The sequence below is a fragment of the Nuphar pumila genome, chromosome 6, assembly GCF_984573655.1.
Source record: "Nuphar pumila chromosome 6, dmNupPumi1.hap1.1, whole genome shotgun sequence".
NCBI classification, from domain to species: domain Eukaryota; kingdom Viridiplantae; phylum Streptophyta; class Magnoliopsida; order Nymphaeales; family Nymphaeaceae; genus Nuphar; species Nuphar pumila.
The window spans coordinates 120,017,509-120,036,812 of record NC_143254.1 but is presented as its reverse complement, the minus strand read 5'-3'; the positions used below and the strand labels follow the sequence as shown (position 1 = coordinate 120,036,812).

The 19,304-nt window shown below is 34.2% G+C and overlaps 1 protein-coding gene across 1 annotated transcript in view; it reads right to left on the bottom strand.

The window, feature by feature from the left end:
* The window catches only part of HK1 (histidine kinase 1), a 66,943-nt gene that overhangs the window by 35,951 nt on the left and 11,688 nt on the right, over positions 1 to 19,304 (bottom strand). The window contains exons 4-6 of the mRNA XM_090009673.1: positions 13,247 to 13,494; positions 11,012 to 11,171; positions 10,165 to 10,291 (exon numbers count right to left, since the gene is read on the bottom strand). Coding sequence (XP_089865799.1) covers positions 10,165 to 10,291; positions 11,012 to 11,171; positions 13,247 to 13,494 — 535 coding nt within the window. The remainder of the gene's footprint in view (positions 1 to 10,164; positions 10,292 to 11,011; positions 11,172 to 13,246; positions 13,495 to 19,304) is intronic.

The following is a 19,304-nucleotide window of genomic DNA, read 5'->3' as shown; positions in this document are numbered from 1 at the left end:
CCAGATCCCTCGATTTCCTATCTCTCATCTTTGCAAGCCTATAAATATCCTTCTCGCCTTCTTTGGTATCCAACTTGTCATAAACCTCCTTATATACCTTATCCCTCGCGTTCTGAACTACTTTTTTAGCTTCCTTCTTTGCTATCATATACTTCTCCAAATTCTTCTTATCACGACTCTTACTTAGATTTCTATAACACTCTCTTTTAACCTTAATAGATTTCTATGTTCATATGATTGTAATAGGTAGTACCCAATAGGAGTATTTCAGTCTTTTCATTGTATAGGCTGTGCCCACTAGGGGCAATAGTGTCTTTGTATATTTTTTGTTTCCTTTATTTTTTTCTGTTTTGTAAATTTCTGGTTTTGTTATGGGCAATATTGTCATTGCCCAAATATAGTTGTTGGGATGCCTCCAACAGCTATAATGGCTCTCCTTTGTGTATCTATATAGGGATGATTTCCCTTGGATGTAAAAGGCTTGTCTCAAGCAATAATCCTAATAAGACATATTTTTACTCTTTGTTTCTTGTCCATTTGTGGGTTGTGATTGTGTGCTTGTATTTGACCCATAAGTGGTCCTTGAGTATGCACACTTTTGTGTATTTGTAAAGCCCATAAGAAGCACTCTATTACTCTTTTTTGTATTTGATTACATGGTATCAAAGCTCTTCTAATTCTCCCATCATATCTCCCATAATTTCTCCTTACCTCCCAAAATTCGATCATAGATTTTAGCCTTGTTAACTCCTCAATATAGAGCATGTCTAGCTAAGATATTTTTTTATTTTGAACTCTCTTCATATAACCAGACTAAGAATTATCCTGCATGGATGAGTGCCATGAATGATGAAATTAGAGCCTTAGAAAAGTCCAAAATTTGGGATATCAAAAATTTCATGGAAAGAAGACAATAGGCTGTAGATGAGTATTTAAAATTCTAACCAAGAGTCATGATGCTAGATTAGTGGCCAAGGCTTATTCTCAGGAGTATGAAATAGATTATGATGAAACCTTTTCTCCGTTAGTTAGGTTGACTTATGTTAGAAATCTTATAGCTGTAGTTGCCATTAGATGTTGGCCTATTTATCAAATGGATGTAAAGAATGACTTCTTTAATGGGGAATTGAAGGGAGAAGTTTATATGGATCCACCACCTTGATATGGAGTTCCTGTTGAAAATGTGCTTCAATTAAGGAAATCCCTTTATGGTTTGAAACAGACGCCTAAAGCCTGATATGATCGATTTAGTTCTTTTATAGTTAAACTAGGTTTTATTTTCTGTTATACTGACATTGCTATATTTATTAAGAAATTTAATACAGGTATTGTTATTCTTCTTCTCTACGTTGACGACATGATCATCACTGGAGGAAACAAACAAGAAGTTACTTTTATTAAGAATGTTTTAAAACAAAACTTTGAAATGACTGATCTAGGTTTTCTTAGATACTTTTTAGAGATTGAGGTTGCATATTCTACTCGTGTCTATTTTCTAACTCAATCCAAGTTTACTTCTGACATCATAGATAATTCTGAAATTACAGATGAGAAAATGGTGGACACTAATGCAAAAATGAAGATAGATGACACACCTTTGAACGATCATACTCCTTACCACCAAATGATTGGGCCTCTCACATATTTGACCACACATTCAATCCATATCGTCAGTCAATTCCAACATTGTCCTACCACTGTCTGTGTATATGAGTACCGTTATGCGTATCATTAGATATTTACAAAATTCTGTTTCTAAAGGGATTATTTTGTCTTCCTCCTCCCCACTCGAATTAATTGCTTATACTGACTCTGACTGGAGAGGAGATCTTAATGATAAATGCTCAACTACATGTTTCTGTGTTTTTGTAGATGACTCATTGGTGTCTTGGAAATGCAAAAAACAATAGAAGATGTCATTATTGTCAACCAAAGTTGAGTACTGGGACATGGCCACCACAACATCAGAAGTTGTGTGGTTGAAAAGATTATAAGAGACACTCTATTACTCTTTTTTGTATTTGATTACAACTTTGTCTCTCTAAAAAAACATGAGCTCTTATGAAACTCACTAGTCACTATTTGTTTTATTGCTGGTTCGACCAGATACCTACAATCATGGTCACCATTTCCCTTTTTCCAGTCTTGTCTTTAAAGTATCTGGATCCAAATCCTTTTCGGTTCTTATGGGGCTCGTCACAACAGATTATAGAGACAAATAATTCTTATTTATATGTGAATTAATGATAAAGTTATGAAGGTTTTGTTAGAAAGTGACTTGGAATACATTGGGTTCAATAATGAACCCATACTTATGCACGTGGAGTGCAAATATACCCATTAAAGGGAAACAACATAAGCACATAATGTGCTAACACATAAAACCCATAAAAAGGGAAAAATATGACATAAAGTCATAAGTTGCATATTATTGAAGAATAATGGAGAAGGGGTAAAAACCCCATTACAATGGAGCATAAGCTCCCTCAAGAATTGGAAAATACAGAGGAGACCCCTATTTATAACACAAGAAAGGAGCCACCTAGGGGGCTCCCAAAGGAGTCGTTGGGAGCCCCCAACGGTCACATTTGTGACCGTTGGGGGCTCCCCAACAACTCTTTGGGGAGCCACCCTAGGTTGCGCAAACCACGAAAAAAGGAAAAAATAAAAAATAAAATAAAAGATAAAATTACAAACATATTCCAAATGGAATATGCGTAAAACTGGAAATGTCTAAACTACCCCTATGCCTATAAATAGAGAAATATATATTTTATATATATAATTAGGATAATACATATGCATATATACCATATATGAATATGTATTATACTTTATATATATAAAATATATATAATATTACAAATGTTGAATGATACATTTTAACACCCCCCCTCAAGCTTTGCGTGGGGGAACAAAAAGGTTGAAGACGGCAAGAAGAAGAATCTCAAAGCTTCAAGAGCCTTCAGAACGAATGCCATTGTAAATATTTTCATCCAATGTCTTTATCGATGAGCACCTTCTATCCAAGGGGCTTCCTTTTCTCTTATCTTCAAGATCCTGAGAAAAGAAAACAACAAAGAACATTGCACTTTACTCAAAAAGGAACATTCCTAGCAAGGTGCAAAATTTATGTATAATATGATAGTTACTTTAGCATGAAACGAAAAATTTAGAAAACCAAAGTTTCTAAATCATACATTATGTTAAAACAAAAATGAGCGGAAGCACATTATGCAAAAATAAATTGCAAGAATGCATAATGCATTCATAAGGTCCAACATTGGACAAATATAACCTCATAATGGGGAATAACAAAATGATCCACAAAGGGATACCACAAGAAGCCTACGAAGAGGCATAAAATACCTATGCTTTATTGAATAAGAGCCCAAAAAAAAGGCCATAAAGAGCATATGCATATACTTATCATTAAATGAATTAATACTCAACGAACTCATTAATGGTCATGCTTCAAACATGTAATGAAGTCCCAAACAAGAGAAACGAAGTCTCCAAGCATACTTTAGGTAAAATAAACCCAAGAGTTCACAAGGTTTTAAAATCATTTATGAAAGTCATACTTAATTGACAAAATCCACATTTTGCATATAAGGGTGGCAAAAACCATAAGCACTTAATATATAGATTAAATGCTAAGAAATCAACTTGATATCCATATCAAAAAATATGAGTTACTTGAAAAACATAAGTCATGAATGAAATTTTGCAAATTTCAACAATAGTTTATCCATTACAAACAACTTCCTCATTAGTCCTCCAAAACCCATAAATCGAGTGTATAAGCTACTAGATCAAGAATATAAAGCCATTAAAGGCCAAAGACACACACAAAGGTGTGTAAACGAACCTCTTGTCTACATATAATAATACTTGAAATAAGTGCATCTACGACAAGAGCAAGAGAATACATCCCAACATGGACTAAAAAGTATCTCTTGTCTACGTAAAAATACACTTAAAACCAAGTATGTTCAGCTACTAGAACAAGAGTAATAAGCCAACCATGGGCTAAAACATAAAACATCTCTTGTCTACATAAGATGCACTTGAAATGAGTGAAATAAGCCAACCATGGGCATACATCTAAGCGACTAGAACAAGAACACAAACGCCAACATGGACTAAGATCACACACGATGGTGTGAATCAACGTGTCTTGTCTACATATAAGATCACTCAAGACAAGTGTGTTCAGCTACTAGACCAAGAGAGCAAAAGCCAACAAAGGGCTAAAAACACACGAAGGTGTAATAAAATTCTTGTCTACATATGATGACACTTAGATAATGGGCATAAAAGGAAAAGACTTTTGAGGCAATAAACTTGTAATGACAACAATAAAACCTTGAATTAACATAATATTCCTTTTAAAAAGAATTCTCATAACAATAACATTTTGGAATAAATGCATGTAAAAAATATCTTCAACAAGATACTATAATCGATAAAAATTCTTGAGAACAAATGTGTGAACATACACACACTAAGAACACTTAGAACACTTGTGCAAAAACACAAGAACACAATAACATAAATGTGCAAATGCACTCATAAGATCCATAAGCAAGAAAAGGTTGGGCAATAATCCCAAAACCCTTGATTTTAAATATACCTTAAAACATTTAAGGTTTCAAAACACCATATGTCCATCACATTTACATAGAAGCATCCATAATATCAATGGCCACAAGAGAAAAAATGAGTGACACACTCATAATTAGAGATCATACAACAAATCATTTTAGAGTCCCAAGGTGCCCATAACTCACCTCAACAACCATCTATAATATGGAAGGTGGACAAACTAAAATGATATAACACGAGGTGCCCATAACTCACCTCAACAAACATCTCTAATATAACAATAATAAGGCCAAATAAAAGATGCATTAAATAACATGTGATGGACAAATATAAATGCCACAAAAAGGCAATAAACACTTAAGGAATCATTTTTCAAAGAAAAGAGGACCGATTAAAAAATTGAATAAAAAAGGTCCAATAATCAATAATGTGCTTTATAACAACAATTTTGCATAAACACAAATTATGCTTAATCTTCAAACAAGTCATTTATACCAAAAAGGACTTATTAAGCAATAACCACAACAACATAAAGAATTCATCAAGACAATCAAGTTTTTAATCAAAGAAATCATAAGAACCGTAATGGTTCACAAAGAAGGCTTTAACACAATACTCAAGGAATGAATATTTAAAACACTTGAAAATTTATAAATTTGGGATTAAATCCCATACAACAATTAAAAAAAAAAAACTTTGATTGTGATGAGATATGCGGAAACATTCAAAGTGCTAAAAGCACTTACAATGATTTAAAAAGGACTCAATATCTAAATATATTTTTCACAAAAATAAATGTGCATAAAGGCTCCATAATGCAAAAATGTCTACGAAGAGACAATACACATGTGAGCACAAAAGGCTTTATAAAAGATGTGCACGAGGGCACTCATACAATACTTGAACAAATACACACCAAGGTGTAAACAAACATGCACTAAGGCATGTATTTCATAAAAAGAGGGAATGCATACAAGCGCAAATATTTGAGAAACAAATGTGAAAGTGAGCAAGTATGCACTTTATAAAAAGAGCAATGCTTGAAATTCTCAAACTTTAACAATTTGCAATTGAGGACAAAGAAAACCATATTATGGCCAATGTAGGCATTTTTTTTAAAAGATATTATTAAGAGGTTTCGAAACCTTATGAAAAATACAAACCAACAAGATGAAAAATGAAATCATTTATACCAAAAGGATGCAAAAGATGAACTATGCACTCTATGTAGTGTGAGAAATTCCTTTTAAAAAATCTTTCCTAATGGTTTATCATAAACAATTTTTCAAAAAAGAAACATTGAAAAACTTTTAGGAGTTCTTATAAGTTATCATTAACAAGAACTACTTTAGGATTCAACAAAGATTTTTAGATGAGAGAGATTTTCATATAAGGATTATATCAAATTTTTCAAAGAATGCACTAAAATTCATAATCAAAAGAGGAACTCAAATCAACTTAGGGTTCATATGAGAGTTAAGAAATTTTAAGCAAAGATCATTACTTTAGCAAGAAATCATATATATAATTTTAAAAAATAACTTATAGGTCAATCATGAGATAGTTATGTAAGAATTATAAATCTCACATAATTGAAGGTAATTAAAAAAAAACATAAATTGCTATTATATGCGATGAGTAGTTTGATAAACATAAATTATATATTTGAACAACAAACAAGTTCACCAAATTTGAGGGAGATAATTTTAAAATATACGAGCACACGAAATGTGAAAAGACATAATTCAACTATCATAACCATTAAACGAACAAACTATATGCAAGAAACATATTTTCAAATGCATAATACTTTAAGAAAAGGGATACATACCGAATAACTTCAAAAGCATAATACTTTAGGAAGAGCAATGAATACTTCACCATTTCTTGAGCGACACGCTTTTCGTTGCACCAAGAGACAACCCCATCATGACCTCGTTCTGATACCATGTTAGAAAGTGACTTGGAATACATTGGGTTCAATAATGAACCCATACTTATGCACGTGGAGTGCAAATATACCCATTAAAGGGAAACAACATAAGCACATAATGTGCTAACACATAAAACCCATAAAAAGGGAAAAATATGACATAAAGTCATAAGTTGCATATTATTGAAGAATAATGGAGAAGGGGTAAAAACCCCATTACAATGGAGCATAAGCTCCCTCAAGAATTGGAAAATACAAAGGGGGAGACCCCTATTTATAACACAAGAAAGGAGCCACCTAGGGGGCTCCCAAAGGAGTCGTTGGGAGCCCCCAACGGTCACATTTGTGACCGTTGGGGGCTCCCCAACAACTCTTTGGGGAGCCACCCTAGGTTGCGCAAACCACGAAAAAAGGAAAAAATAAAAAATAAAATAAAAGATAAAATTACAAACAGATTCCAAATGGAATATGCGTAAAACTGGAAATGTCTAAACTACCCCTATGCCTATAAATAGAGAAATATATATTTTATATATATAATTAGGATAATACATATGCATATATACCATATATGAATATGTATTATACTTTATATATATAATATTACAAATGTTGAATGATACATTTTAACAGGTTTCTATTTGCAGTCGTGATTTATGTTGTGATGTATGTGCAACACCACGTCATGGGATATGCTAATCTTCTTGATTTATTTAGGGATCGATTAGGGAGATAATTTGTTACTGTAGATCCACGTGGAGGTTTCTATGTGCTTTTGGTGATTTTCTTTGTTAAAGAGTGTTGTGAAAAGTGTTGTTATTTCTCTTTCACTCTTCGAGATGTAGGGCAAAGTTTTGGCATTCACAACTATACAAAGTTCTACTCTGGTTACTACATTGTTGTCTCTGTCACCTTTATGTGGTGGTAAGAAGGTATCCTTTATATTGCTAATACTAATTTCTGTGAGCAAACCCACTGAGGTGGAATATCACCTAGTTAAAAGTAGCATTTGGTGGGAGCTACTCATGGGCTCATTAATTGCTGACTTAGCCAGCCTTCTTGTTTGAATTTGTCCTCTGTAGAGTCTCATCCAAAGGCGGAGCTGGGGGGGGGACAGGACTGGGCTCCTGCCTCCCGGCCCAGTTAAAAAAAAAAGGCAGAGCGGGGGGTGCGGGGGGGCTCTCGGCCCAGTTAATTTTTTTTAAAAGCCCAGTCCTAGCCCAACATTGATTCTTGGGTCGGATCCAACACCTGGCGAGGGCGGGCACCCGCCCGTGCTGGATCCGACCCGTTTAACTTATTACCCTTCAACCCCTCTTCTTCTTCGATCTTGATTTTGAGTGACCTAGCCCTTTCCCTCTTCTTCCCCAAATCCCCTGACTCCCGACGACCGATCCAACGTTGCCCAACCGCCCAGCTTCTTCTCCGATGCCGGCCGAGCTTCTCCTCCGACGCTGGCTGCCCACGCTTCTCCTCCAAGCCTTCGGCGCTGCTCCTGTGCTCCTGAGTGAGCGAGATGATAAGACATCGATCGAGCACGACGATGAGACACCGATCTTTTGGGTAATTTGACTAATCAAATATGTGCTAGTTTGATTTAATCAAATTATAGGCGGATTAGAGTGGATTGGAGTTGATTTAATCAAATCAACTCCGAAGTAGGGTTGATCCTGACCTGAAACAATTCACTGCATTTATTTTTGATCAAATTTTATTTAAAATAAAAAAAACAATTTACCCATTTTGGGGATAAATCCTATTTTTTGTTCCTGAATGAGCTCCTATGCATATATTCCTATGTATATATGTATATATTATATACATATATGCAGATGTCTCTCGGTCTTTTATCTCATGTTAATTGTTTGACTCACAAATTAAATTAAAGTGGAAGATGAATGTTGACTGTTGATGGTAATTTATGTTTTTTGGTGCAATAATTCTACTTTATCTACTCATTTTAGTTGGAACAAAGCTAGGAGAAGGTTGTGAATCAGTGACTTCTGAATTTTAGAATAAGTCCTGAATTCTGAATTATAGAATCAATTATCTACTTTATCTACTCAAATTATATAGAATTATAGAAAAGTCCTGACTTCTTACTTGTGTTTTAATGTTCTGATATCCAAATTAATTATCTTTGGACAATAAGAGAAGGTTGTGAATTAGTGAATTTATTTGAAGAACAAGAAGATATATTTGAAGGTTGTGAATCGATGAATTTATTTGAAGGACAAGAAGATATATCCCTCAGTTGAGCATCACTATCATTTTGATGTTTTCAATAAAGCTATAGATTTCTTGTTGGTGGAGTTAAATACTAGATTTAATGACACATCAGTCGAACTTCTTTATCTCAGTGCGACATTGGATCCTAGAAACTCATTTGAATCCTTTAATATAGTTGATATTTGCAAGCTTGCAGAGAAGTTCTATCCTCAAGATTTTACACCACAAGATATATTTTACTTGAAAGCAGCGTTACAACATTATTAGATTGATGTGGTTTCTGATCCTCGATTTCAAGTACCTACTCTACCTGATTTGTATCAAAAGTTGGTTGCAAGGGGAAGGTCAGAAAGTTATGTCATGCTAACTAGATTATTTCGTCTTGTATTGACATTACCAGTTTCTACGATCATTACAGAACGAGCATTTTCAGTGATGAGATTGTACATCGAACTAGAATATACTATGACTTTAGTTATAGATTCTCTTATAGATGAATTTTATGCTGCGGGTAACTGTCGGGGTCAATTTTAGTTGGTACTTTTGTATTTTGATTTATTTTGTCATAAATAAAATTTATGCATTGTTATGAACTTCAAATTATCGCACCAGTGTTATATATTGCCATTAGATAATGTTTAAGAACTTTCCGTTAAGGTTGAGAAAGACCACAACAAATAGTTTAATTTGTCCATATGAAATAGATTTTTATTAATAATTGTAGCCATTTTTTATTTTATATTTTTTTTTTGCTACACCCCTATTTGCCTGCCCCCCCCCCTCACATGAATCCTAGCTACGCCCCTGGTCTCATCTGCATGTGAGTATAAGGTGCTGTTGGAGCAGTGCTTACTAGTGGCTGTATGTGACTGTTTTCTATTCTTTTTCCTTTTTTTTTCTACAAGGGTAATTGTATCCTTATGTCATATATTTGTTGGTCTCATGGATGCATTTTTTGTCTGTGTATGCTTAAAAACAAACATAAATAAAACATGGACATTGGATATGTATGTGTATGCACATATGTATGTATGAGTGTTTGTGCTTGTGTGTATGTATATATGTATGTGTGTATATAACAGAGGCCAGTTTACACTTTCTTCTTGTGTTATTGAGTTGCTTCGTGGTTCATTTCAAAATTGACAATTTTGAAGCCATAAGAAACAAGCAGATATGTAAAATGACATTTTGAATGCACATTACTCAGTGGAATTAGATCAATAAGGTGGGATTTTCTTATATGTTTATTAATGATGTTTCTCTGGTCATAGTTTGCTAATCCTATTTTTTGGTCGATTTTGATGTAGTATTAAGTGTCATATCTTGTATCCATACTGGTAGTTGGTTTTCTTGTATGGAAGTGTAAGGATTTCCAACTTTTTCTTTCTTCTTACCGGAGAGGTCTAGCACAAGCTCTACGTTCTGATCAATGCATTGTACTGAGAACATGTCAACAAGTCCTTCCAGTTCACGTGATAAGTCAAACTCAGCCTCTTCCAAAATTAGTTTCCCAGCTTCAACCTATGAACATTTATGAAAAATGTATCAAATTCCTAACCAATTCATATTTCCAGGCATATTTATAAAAAAACGATTTTGGTTGCTGTTACTTGATAACTATATTAGATTATGTTGACCACTAATCAAATCTTCTTGGAAATAATTTAAGATGCTTAGTGTTATCCATGGTCCAATTTGTATTGAGAAGTAGTAATGACTCCATTTTTTCTCATTCTCGCCTGATGAACACAGAGTGAAGGACGAATACAACTTTAGCTATTGATGGAGATCATCTACCACTGGATTATAGAGAAAGTATTAAAGAAATAGAATTAGCGTTATTTGCTTATTTTGAGACTCACTGCAGCAAGGTATGTAGACTAGGAGTGCCTAGCAAATCACAACTTTAGCTGTTTAGATGATAAATCATATTGCATTTATAAGCTAAAAAAGTATCATGCCACTATTGTCTGGGGCTTTACTGAATTGATGTGCATGTCAGAGAGATAACTAATTAGATATTTATATGGCTATTTTCTCAGTTATTATTCAGAAATAGTATATTTTAATCCAGTTTGTGTGGGTGAAAAATTGCCATAGGTTTTAAAAAAAGTATTGTTCAAGTAGTCCAGTTTCACAACAGGAACAAAATTTGTATGCAAATATTGGTTGTGTCTGAACATCCACAGTCAGTACACAATTTTTCTTACCACAGAGACAACAAATATGATTTTTACTCACCTTGCTGAGATCCAAGATGTTATTCAGCAGTCGAAGTAATGCAGTTGAGCATTTACGAATTTGCGAAACTGTAGCAAATTGCTCATTTGTGAGACAGTCATCACAGATAAGAATGTCCAAGAGTCCAATAACAGCAGCCATTGGTGTTCGCAGCTCATGACTGTACCATTTGCATTCTCGTTAGAAACTTTCAGATGTGCATGGGAAAGTTATATAATTGATGAAAGGAACTGGATTGTGTTAACTACATGCTTTACCATCATACAAGTTGCATGTACATGCATGGCAATATTCTTGACTATTTTACGTACGGTGCCCATTGACAAAGATTTTGTTATCTTCTGGGCAAACATACACATGCTGTTCAATCTCATCAATCATGTTTGTTGGGCTCAATAAAATCCATAGGGTAGTCTTGATGCAGCAATCATGAATAGTAATAATGATTATGAGAATGGTGATTATGTAGATTATGATAATGATGGAAAAGGTATGACTATAATGATGATTAATGAGGATATAGTGGTAGTAGTAATGATGCTTTTGGTGATGATAATGACTATGAAGACACTGATGATGATATATTTTTGTTCTTATAATAAGTTTTCATCTATCTTGGTATTGAAATGCTGATAACAATAAGAGGCAGTTGCTGGTGGTAATGATGACAGTGGGAAAGAAACAAAATCGATTGCTACAAAGAAAAATTGTGAAACAAGGTTTTATGAGACCATTTCAATTATTTATGTCCTAAAGTAAATTTTAAAACATTTGATTCTAATTTCTTTAAAAAAACTGTGGTTTTCATAAGCTTACTATTAAATGAATTTGACACAACTAAGTTTTGAAAAGTGTCACCCAATTGGGAAATTTATTCATCTAGATTTTGGTGCTTTCCTAACTTGAAGAATGTATCACCAGTTGGGAATGTTGGTCATCTAAGTTTTGGCTTTTTCCTTGAAGAACTTATGCATGTCAGAGAGAGAGAGGGATGTCCGATTTATTTAGATTTGATGGTCTGAGTGTGTCTCTGTGGGTAGTTGTCCAATTTATTTAGATTTGATGGTCTGAGTGTGTCTCTGTGGGTCCATCATTTAATCAATTAAGACCTACTTGTATACACATGGACAAACACACACATAGACGTGTATCCACTCATATGCTTTTCATGAGTGCACTAAGCATCTAGAGTCAACAAGAGCATTTTCGGGGTTTTATTTCCTTACTAATATCATCATGCCATCACACTAAGATTATCTCCATCACCATCATATTGTCATTAATACCATCATCACCACAATCACCATGATAATCTCACAGTTGATGATGATGATGATGACCATCATCATCATCTTTATTCCTCCTTTGCCACTACCTTCTCTTTCTCTATCAACAAAATCTTCACCGAAACCATTACTACCACCATCATCATTATCTTCCTTTCTGACCAATCTGCTCTTTTCCTCGCCACATCCACCATCATAATTGTTATCCTCTCTCTCTCTCTCTCTCCTGATGGAAATTACATATGACGGTGCCCTCCATGTTGGTTAACACCATCTGGCCGTTTTTCAAGAGGTTTTCAGAAAGCAGGCTAATATGTGAGGAAAATTGAGGTAATCAGACTCACTGGCCTGGATTTTGGGCCACTATTTAGCAAAAAAATGGTCAGGATGCTGTCAACATGGACAACACCAACCCATCCAATTTCCAGCCAGAAACTAACCATATGGTGGCAGGAAATTAAAAGGGGTGGGAGGGAGCAACAAGGAAAGGGATAGAGGCAAGAGGTAAAAGAGGGTCAATCTTTTATTTGCGTTGGACCAATTAGTATTGATGATTTATATGTGCGTACATTTACTTCAAGGAGAGAACAGGAGCAGCGAATTGAGAATAGAAAATTGAACAGTTATGAAACATTTCCTCAACCTGATACAAAGAAATGATATTATTGCTCTTCATCTCATGTTAATTTGAAAGACTTGACAGAAAATTGAGAGCTTAAAGAGTGATCTAGGTCATTTTTCGGATGACTGATCTTGTCAAAACTCAACTGAAATTTTGGAGCCTAAAGATTCATCTAGGTCATTTCTAAGTTGATGAATCTTGTCATATTTGTTACTTTCAAGTAAGTTGGAGACAAAGACATGAATGGGTTACCAACTAATGTTTCTATCACCTGAAACATGCCATGGTAGATCCAGTGCTTGCTGAGTAGTTAAATTTGAGAATTACCTCATGTTTGCTAGAAACTGGCTTTTATAGTTGTTTGATGCCTCTGCCCGTCTTCTTGCTTCAAGATGACTTATCAGTTCTGCTCTTAGATTCATTTCCTTTGAGACCCCGCTCGTCAATATCAAAATACATACACATCCAACCACAAGAATACAGAAAGATGCACAAATTAAAATCACTAGAGTAGCAAAAGCTCGTTGGTCAACCTTTCCCATTATATATTTTCTTGGGATAATGATTACTCCCACCTGTGTAAAGAGAGAGTTGCTATTAGTTAGATTAATTTGATAAAGTATTTTGTAGATGAAGGACAATAATCATCACCCTCTATTAAAATACGTAAAAGATATGTTGCTATCTAATTCTTGAAAACTATGAACATGTAGAGAATCTCTATCAACCACTTGTGAAAGAAACAAGTTTGCAAGGAAAGATTATTTTGTATCTTGTATAAATAATGGGCATAGACATTTTTAATATTTAGATAAATTATACTAAAGGGAGTCTATTGGAATGTTCAGAAGGTCATCAGTTCTAATATATTTGGATATTTGAAAATGTAGCAATTTGCTATTTTTAGTTCCAATTTGTACTTTATTTCTCCTACTCCATTAATTTTTCTTTTTTACTTTTTGCTGTATATAATTTCTTGAAAACAATAATCTGGCATTTTCTTTATTATTTCAATTTTTATTTCTTCTCAGAATTATCATGATCTTGCCTCTCAATGAACATCTGACAATGATTGTGGCTACTATGGTGCTAGCATAACTTTATCAAGTGAACCTTGGCATATCTATAGAGAAAAAAAACTTTAAATATGATGTCAAAAACATCATAGGGGCACTACAAGAACACAAGAAAAGAAAAGAGGAGGCTTGCAACTAGTTATGCCCTGCTTGTGAAGTTGCTTTCCTATTTATAGGCATTAGAGAAGAATTATGTATCTCCATCATTGATTGACCTCTTTTGGAGGCTTGCATAAGTAGTCTCTCCTTTTGGACAGTGGAGTCTCTTTTTAGACTAGTGGGAATCTTGCTTTATTCCTTCATATATTGTTTTGGGTGGAGTAGGTCTTCTTTTCTTCTTTAGGTCTTATCTCTTCCTTTTCCTTTTGGTAAGAGCCTTCATTTTTGAGCCCTGTAGATGATGTTGACCTCCACTTTAGGTCTTTTCTAATGTAGATGATGATGACCTTGGGTAGTTTTGTACTTAGCCAGAAGATTATTAAAACTGTTTTTGTCTTTTTGTGGAGCCAAAGGGCTCAACCCCTATATGTTGTAATTCTTCTCATTCTCGAGTTAATGAAGCTTCTCTTTGTGTTTGCCTCTTTCTTACTCTCTTACAACTCTTTTTCCCTTGCTCTAATATGCTATTAGAGCAATATCAAACCTATTTTGTGCCTTTATGGTTGGTGTTTTATTATCTTGTAGGGTGTGGGTGTGACTTTCATATGTTCATGATTGAGTAGGTTCTTGATAATTGGGTCCCTATGTTTCTTGATACTCCTTATGTATTGGGTTTGGTGCTTGGTGGTATTGAAATTGTGCCATAGATCTTGTGTTTTGTTCTTGTTGGGTGCTGTTTGCTGTTTGTGTGTAATGAAGTATGCGGAATTGTAGGAATAAAGTGCAAAAGCACATACAAGTCCAATAGTGGACAATATAAAGGTACAAAGGCACAATATAAGCAAAAGAGTGCCAAGGCACAAAGTCTATTATGGGACAATACAAAGAGCCAACAAGGGGCAACACAAACAAGTAAAAAATGTATTCTTATTAAATATATGCTTGAAAATCATTGAGAAATAGGGGGAAACACATCCCCTATTTATATACAAACCACAAGGGAGGCCATTAGGAGTTCCCCACATAGAATCATTTGGAAAAGATAACACTTTGAAAATCGTGAGCTTTGTTGAGAGAATATTTCTAAAGAAAAGGAAAATCAATTTCTGAAGAAATCTTGAAGTTTTGAGGAAATCGATTTCTGATGAAATTCAAAAATGACTTTAGAGAAAGTTGATTTCTCTGAATTTAAACTTTGAAATGGGGAATATAACTTGGAAAATCGATTTTTGAACTTTGACAAGCATTTGGAAATCCTTTGAAAAACCAAGGGTTTTTGAGAAAATCGATTTTGAGGAAAATCAGGGCAAATTTGAGAAAATCGATTTTATGAGATGGAATATGGAAAATACATCAAAAGGATGGGCATGTGGCCCTGTGAAATATGTTCATGATGCAATCTAAGCCTAGATGAATGAATGCAATTTATCAAAGATATTTTCTGAAGAAATTTTGAGAAATCATTGATAAAAGAATTTTTGTGCCTTATAGAACTTTAATAAATCCGATTCATGATCCGTAAACTACAGTAGCTTCGTATTGGTGTTTATTATTTTCTATAATTTTCTCATAATTTTCTGTCTCTGTATGCTATTTTTCCTCTATCAGAAGGTAGGATCAACTTCTCCGAACTCGTTATGCTTCCTTTAAACCCTAAGATGACTTGTGTCAATCGTATCTCCCTAACCAGAGATTCGATTGACAATCCGTAAAAGGGAAAATCTTTGTCTGAGTGTCTCATATTTACTTTTAAAATTTCAGAATTTTTAAATGAAGTTTGCTATTTTTCTCTATACCCGAAACTGGAAGCACCTGTTTTAGTATATTTTATTTTCGTTAAATTCAAGCACAGATTGCCGGAACGATATCTCTCTAACCAAAGATGATTTTTCCGATCTGTAAAAGGAAAATCTCTGTTTTTCTTTCCAGTAGTTCTCTGTAAAATTTTATGAATTTTCATGGTGATTTGACCCCTAATTTGGGTCTAACACTATGACAGGTACGTGCCCGCGGGTAAAATAACATATTTAAGGTTTTTGTGCAATTTTCATATTTAAATAATGTCAAAAATAGATTTTTATGATTCCAGGTTACTTTTAGGGTTATCATAAGGGCATGTGTCGATTTTTATTAATTTTTGAATTCATTTGATGCTTGGATTGATTAAATTGCAAAACAGGGTGCCCGCAGGATCCCGAAACACTGGCAAAATCGTGTTTTTTGTGTTATTTTTAATTTTTTTATACAAGTTTATGTTTTTAGGGTTTGTTCATGTTTAGAATCATGCTAGGACATTGCATATTCGATTTAGCTTCGATTTGAGTCTTTTTAAACCCTAAATCCAAAGTTTTACCAAAAGATTTTCTGAAAAACCCTAATTTCAAGGCCATAGTCTTGTTTTCAGGGGTATTTTTGTTAATTTTCTCCAAATTTCGAATTTCAAAGTTATTTATCTTTATTATTTCTTCAATTTTATTTTATATTTTATTATGTTTATCTCAGGAAAACATGAAAAAAGGCTTATATCTAAATAAATCCAATAATTTCTAGATATTACTAGATAAATCTAGAAAAGCCAACATGTCTTCACTAACAAGCTTTTTAGTTTTGCAGGGACATTCAAGGCTGTATTTCTTTTATTTTTCTTTATTTAAATTCAATTAGTGATGTAAATTAAATATAAATTTGGAATAAGAATTTACTTTTCCTGCTTAGAATAGGTTTGCATATGCATATAGTTTAAATTTTCTTTAATAATGTTAGTGTGTGATGGATGATGATTCATACATATTCAAACTCACAATGGTCTACACGAATGACACATGCACTAGCTTCTAGGGAGTTGGTAAACTCGATCGAGTTTGTATTTATGGCCATAGTCAGAATACAAACGAAATCCAGATTTACCATATTCTTTTAAGCCATAATCAACCTACACTCTTAGGCTATCTTAAAAAATCGTTGCTTATTTCAATTTTTTATAAATGTTTATGAGCGAGCGAAACATATTGAGATGAATTGTCATTATGTTCGAGAAGAATACTTGAAGGGGACGATTACTTTGCTATATGTTCAGTCTGAGCTTCAGATTGCAGACTTCTTCACCAAAGCTCTTCCTCTACCAAGAGTCTTGTATCTCCTTAGCAAACTTTCGGTGATTTCACCGTAAATTTGAGAGGGAGTGTTAAAATATTGTGTATATATTTATACCTGATTGATATCCGTATATTTATACAATATATGTATATCAAGGGTATTTTGGTCATTTTATAATGTATTTTAGTACACACCATTATTTGTACAATCAAATGGACTGTTGGGGTGACAATCCAACTAGTCGTTGGACTGCCCCCAATGACCGTTGGAGGCAGTACACCTCTCTCTCTATGTTTATGCTTTTCTAAAGCATTTCAAGTGTTAATACAATAGTCATTTTTCTATTGTGTTCTTGTGGATTTCGTGCTTTTGTGTATCTCTTTTATGAGACAGGCATCGGTCCATTAGAGACCATATTGTATTTATGCACTTGTGTAGCCCTTTGTTAGCATATTTAGATGGATTGTCATTATGTGCGTGATGAGTATCTGAGAGGAACTATTATGTTGTCATATGTCACATCGGAGTATCAGCTTGCGAATTTTTTTATATTTAGATGGATTGTCATTATGTGCGTGATGAGTATCTGAGAGGAACTATTATGTTGCCATATGTCACATCGGAGTATCAACTTGCGAATTTTTTCACCAAAGCTCTTCCTGCTCAATTTATTTTTCTTAACAAACTTTCGGTTATTTCCCCGTAAGTTTGAGGGAGTGTGTTAACACACACACACACACACACACATATATATATATATATATATATATATATAGTTTTACAGTATTGTGATAGTTTGCCCTATAAGAGCATTTTAGTCTTTTCATATGTAATTATAACGGTTTATTAAAAAGAGTTATCCTTCTCTTTTTTATTATTCTTTATTTTTTATTTTTCATCTTTTGTAATTACTTGCCATTGGAGGCTCCACTCCATAGAGTCGTTGAGGCCCCAACGGTCATAAATATGACCGTTGGGATGTTGATAAGAGCCTCAAGAATAAGTTTGGAGATAAAGCTATTGTGTGTAAGTTTGTTGGATATGCATATAACTATGATGGCTACAGGTGTTATGACCTATGTCACATGGGTGTGGGTGTGGGTGTGGGGGTGCGGCACTTTCAAAAAACTTAGGTGCGGGGGTGCGAAAAAAATATAAAAAATTATATATATATATATATATCATATAATTTTTAAGTTTTAACAGTTAACAACAATAACACTAATGAAATAAAAAACAATTTGCCCTAATCCTCCTCTCCTCGGTCTATTTCATCCGGTATATATATATATATATATATATATATATATATATATATATATATTTTTAAGTCCAAAAGTTAGACATAAATGACCTTGGGTGCGTTGATCGCACCCAGGGTCAGGTTGACCGCACCGGGTGATGCACCCGCGTTGCGTCGCGTCGACGCGAATGCGGCACCTGGTTGGCCGAATCCCTGTGACATAGGTTATGACCGAGTAAGGAAACATATTCACATTTCAAGGAATGATGTTTTCGATGAAAGTTTTGAGAATATTTCTGCAGGGACCACTCAAGAGAGACAAAGGGCTGAAGTTTATGAACCTTGGATCAGTGCTCAACTATTCTCAAGCACTTCCATGAATACAACTGCTATTGAAAATGGAGTCACAGAAAATGAATTTCAGTGAGGTGAAAATGAAGAAAATGAGGAGCAAGTGTCGCTGCAGGGAGGCACTAGATATGGTTTGGTGTATAGTAGACGAAATAAAGTTGCAGGAAGTGTGCAACAACATGATCAGTTGCCAGAGCAGCAAAATAATCATGGACAAGAACCAGTTTTAAGAAGGTTGAATAGAATCAAGTATCCGATTGGTTGATGGGTCAGCTATGAAAGTTTTAGTTTAGAACGAGATAGAAAAACAAGAGTCGAGGACATTCATGGAAGCACAAAAAAGTAATAGATGGATAGAGGCCATGACAGAGGAATTAAAAGCTCTGAATGAGTGTTAGACATGGGAACTTGTGCAAGACCAAAAGACAAAAATGTAGTTGGATCAAAGTGGTTTTACAAAATAAAGTACAAGCCTGACGGCAGCATAGAACGATACAAGGCAAGGCTCGTTACAAAAGCC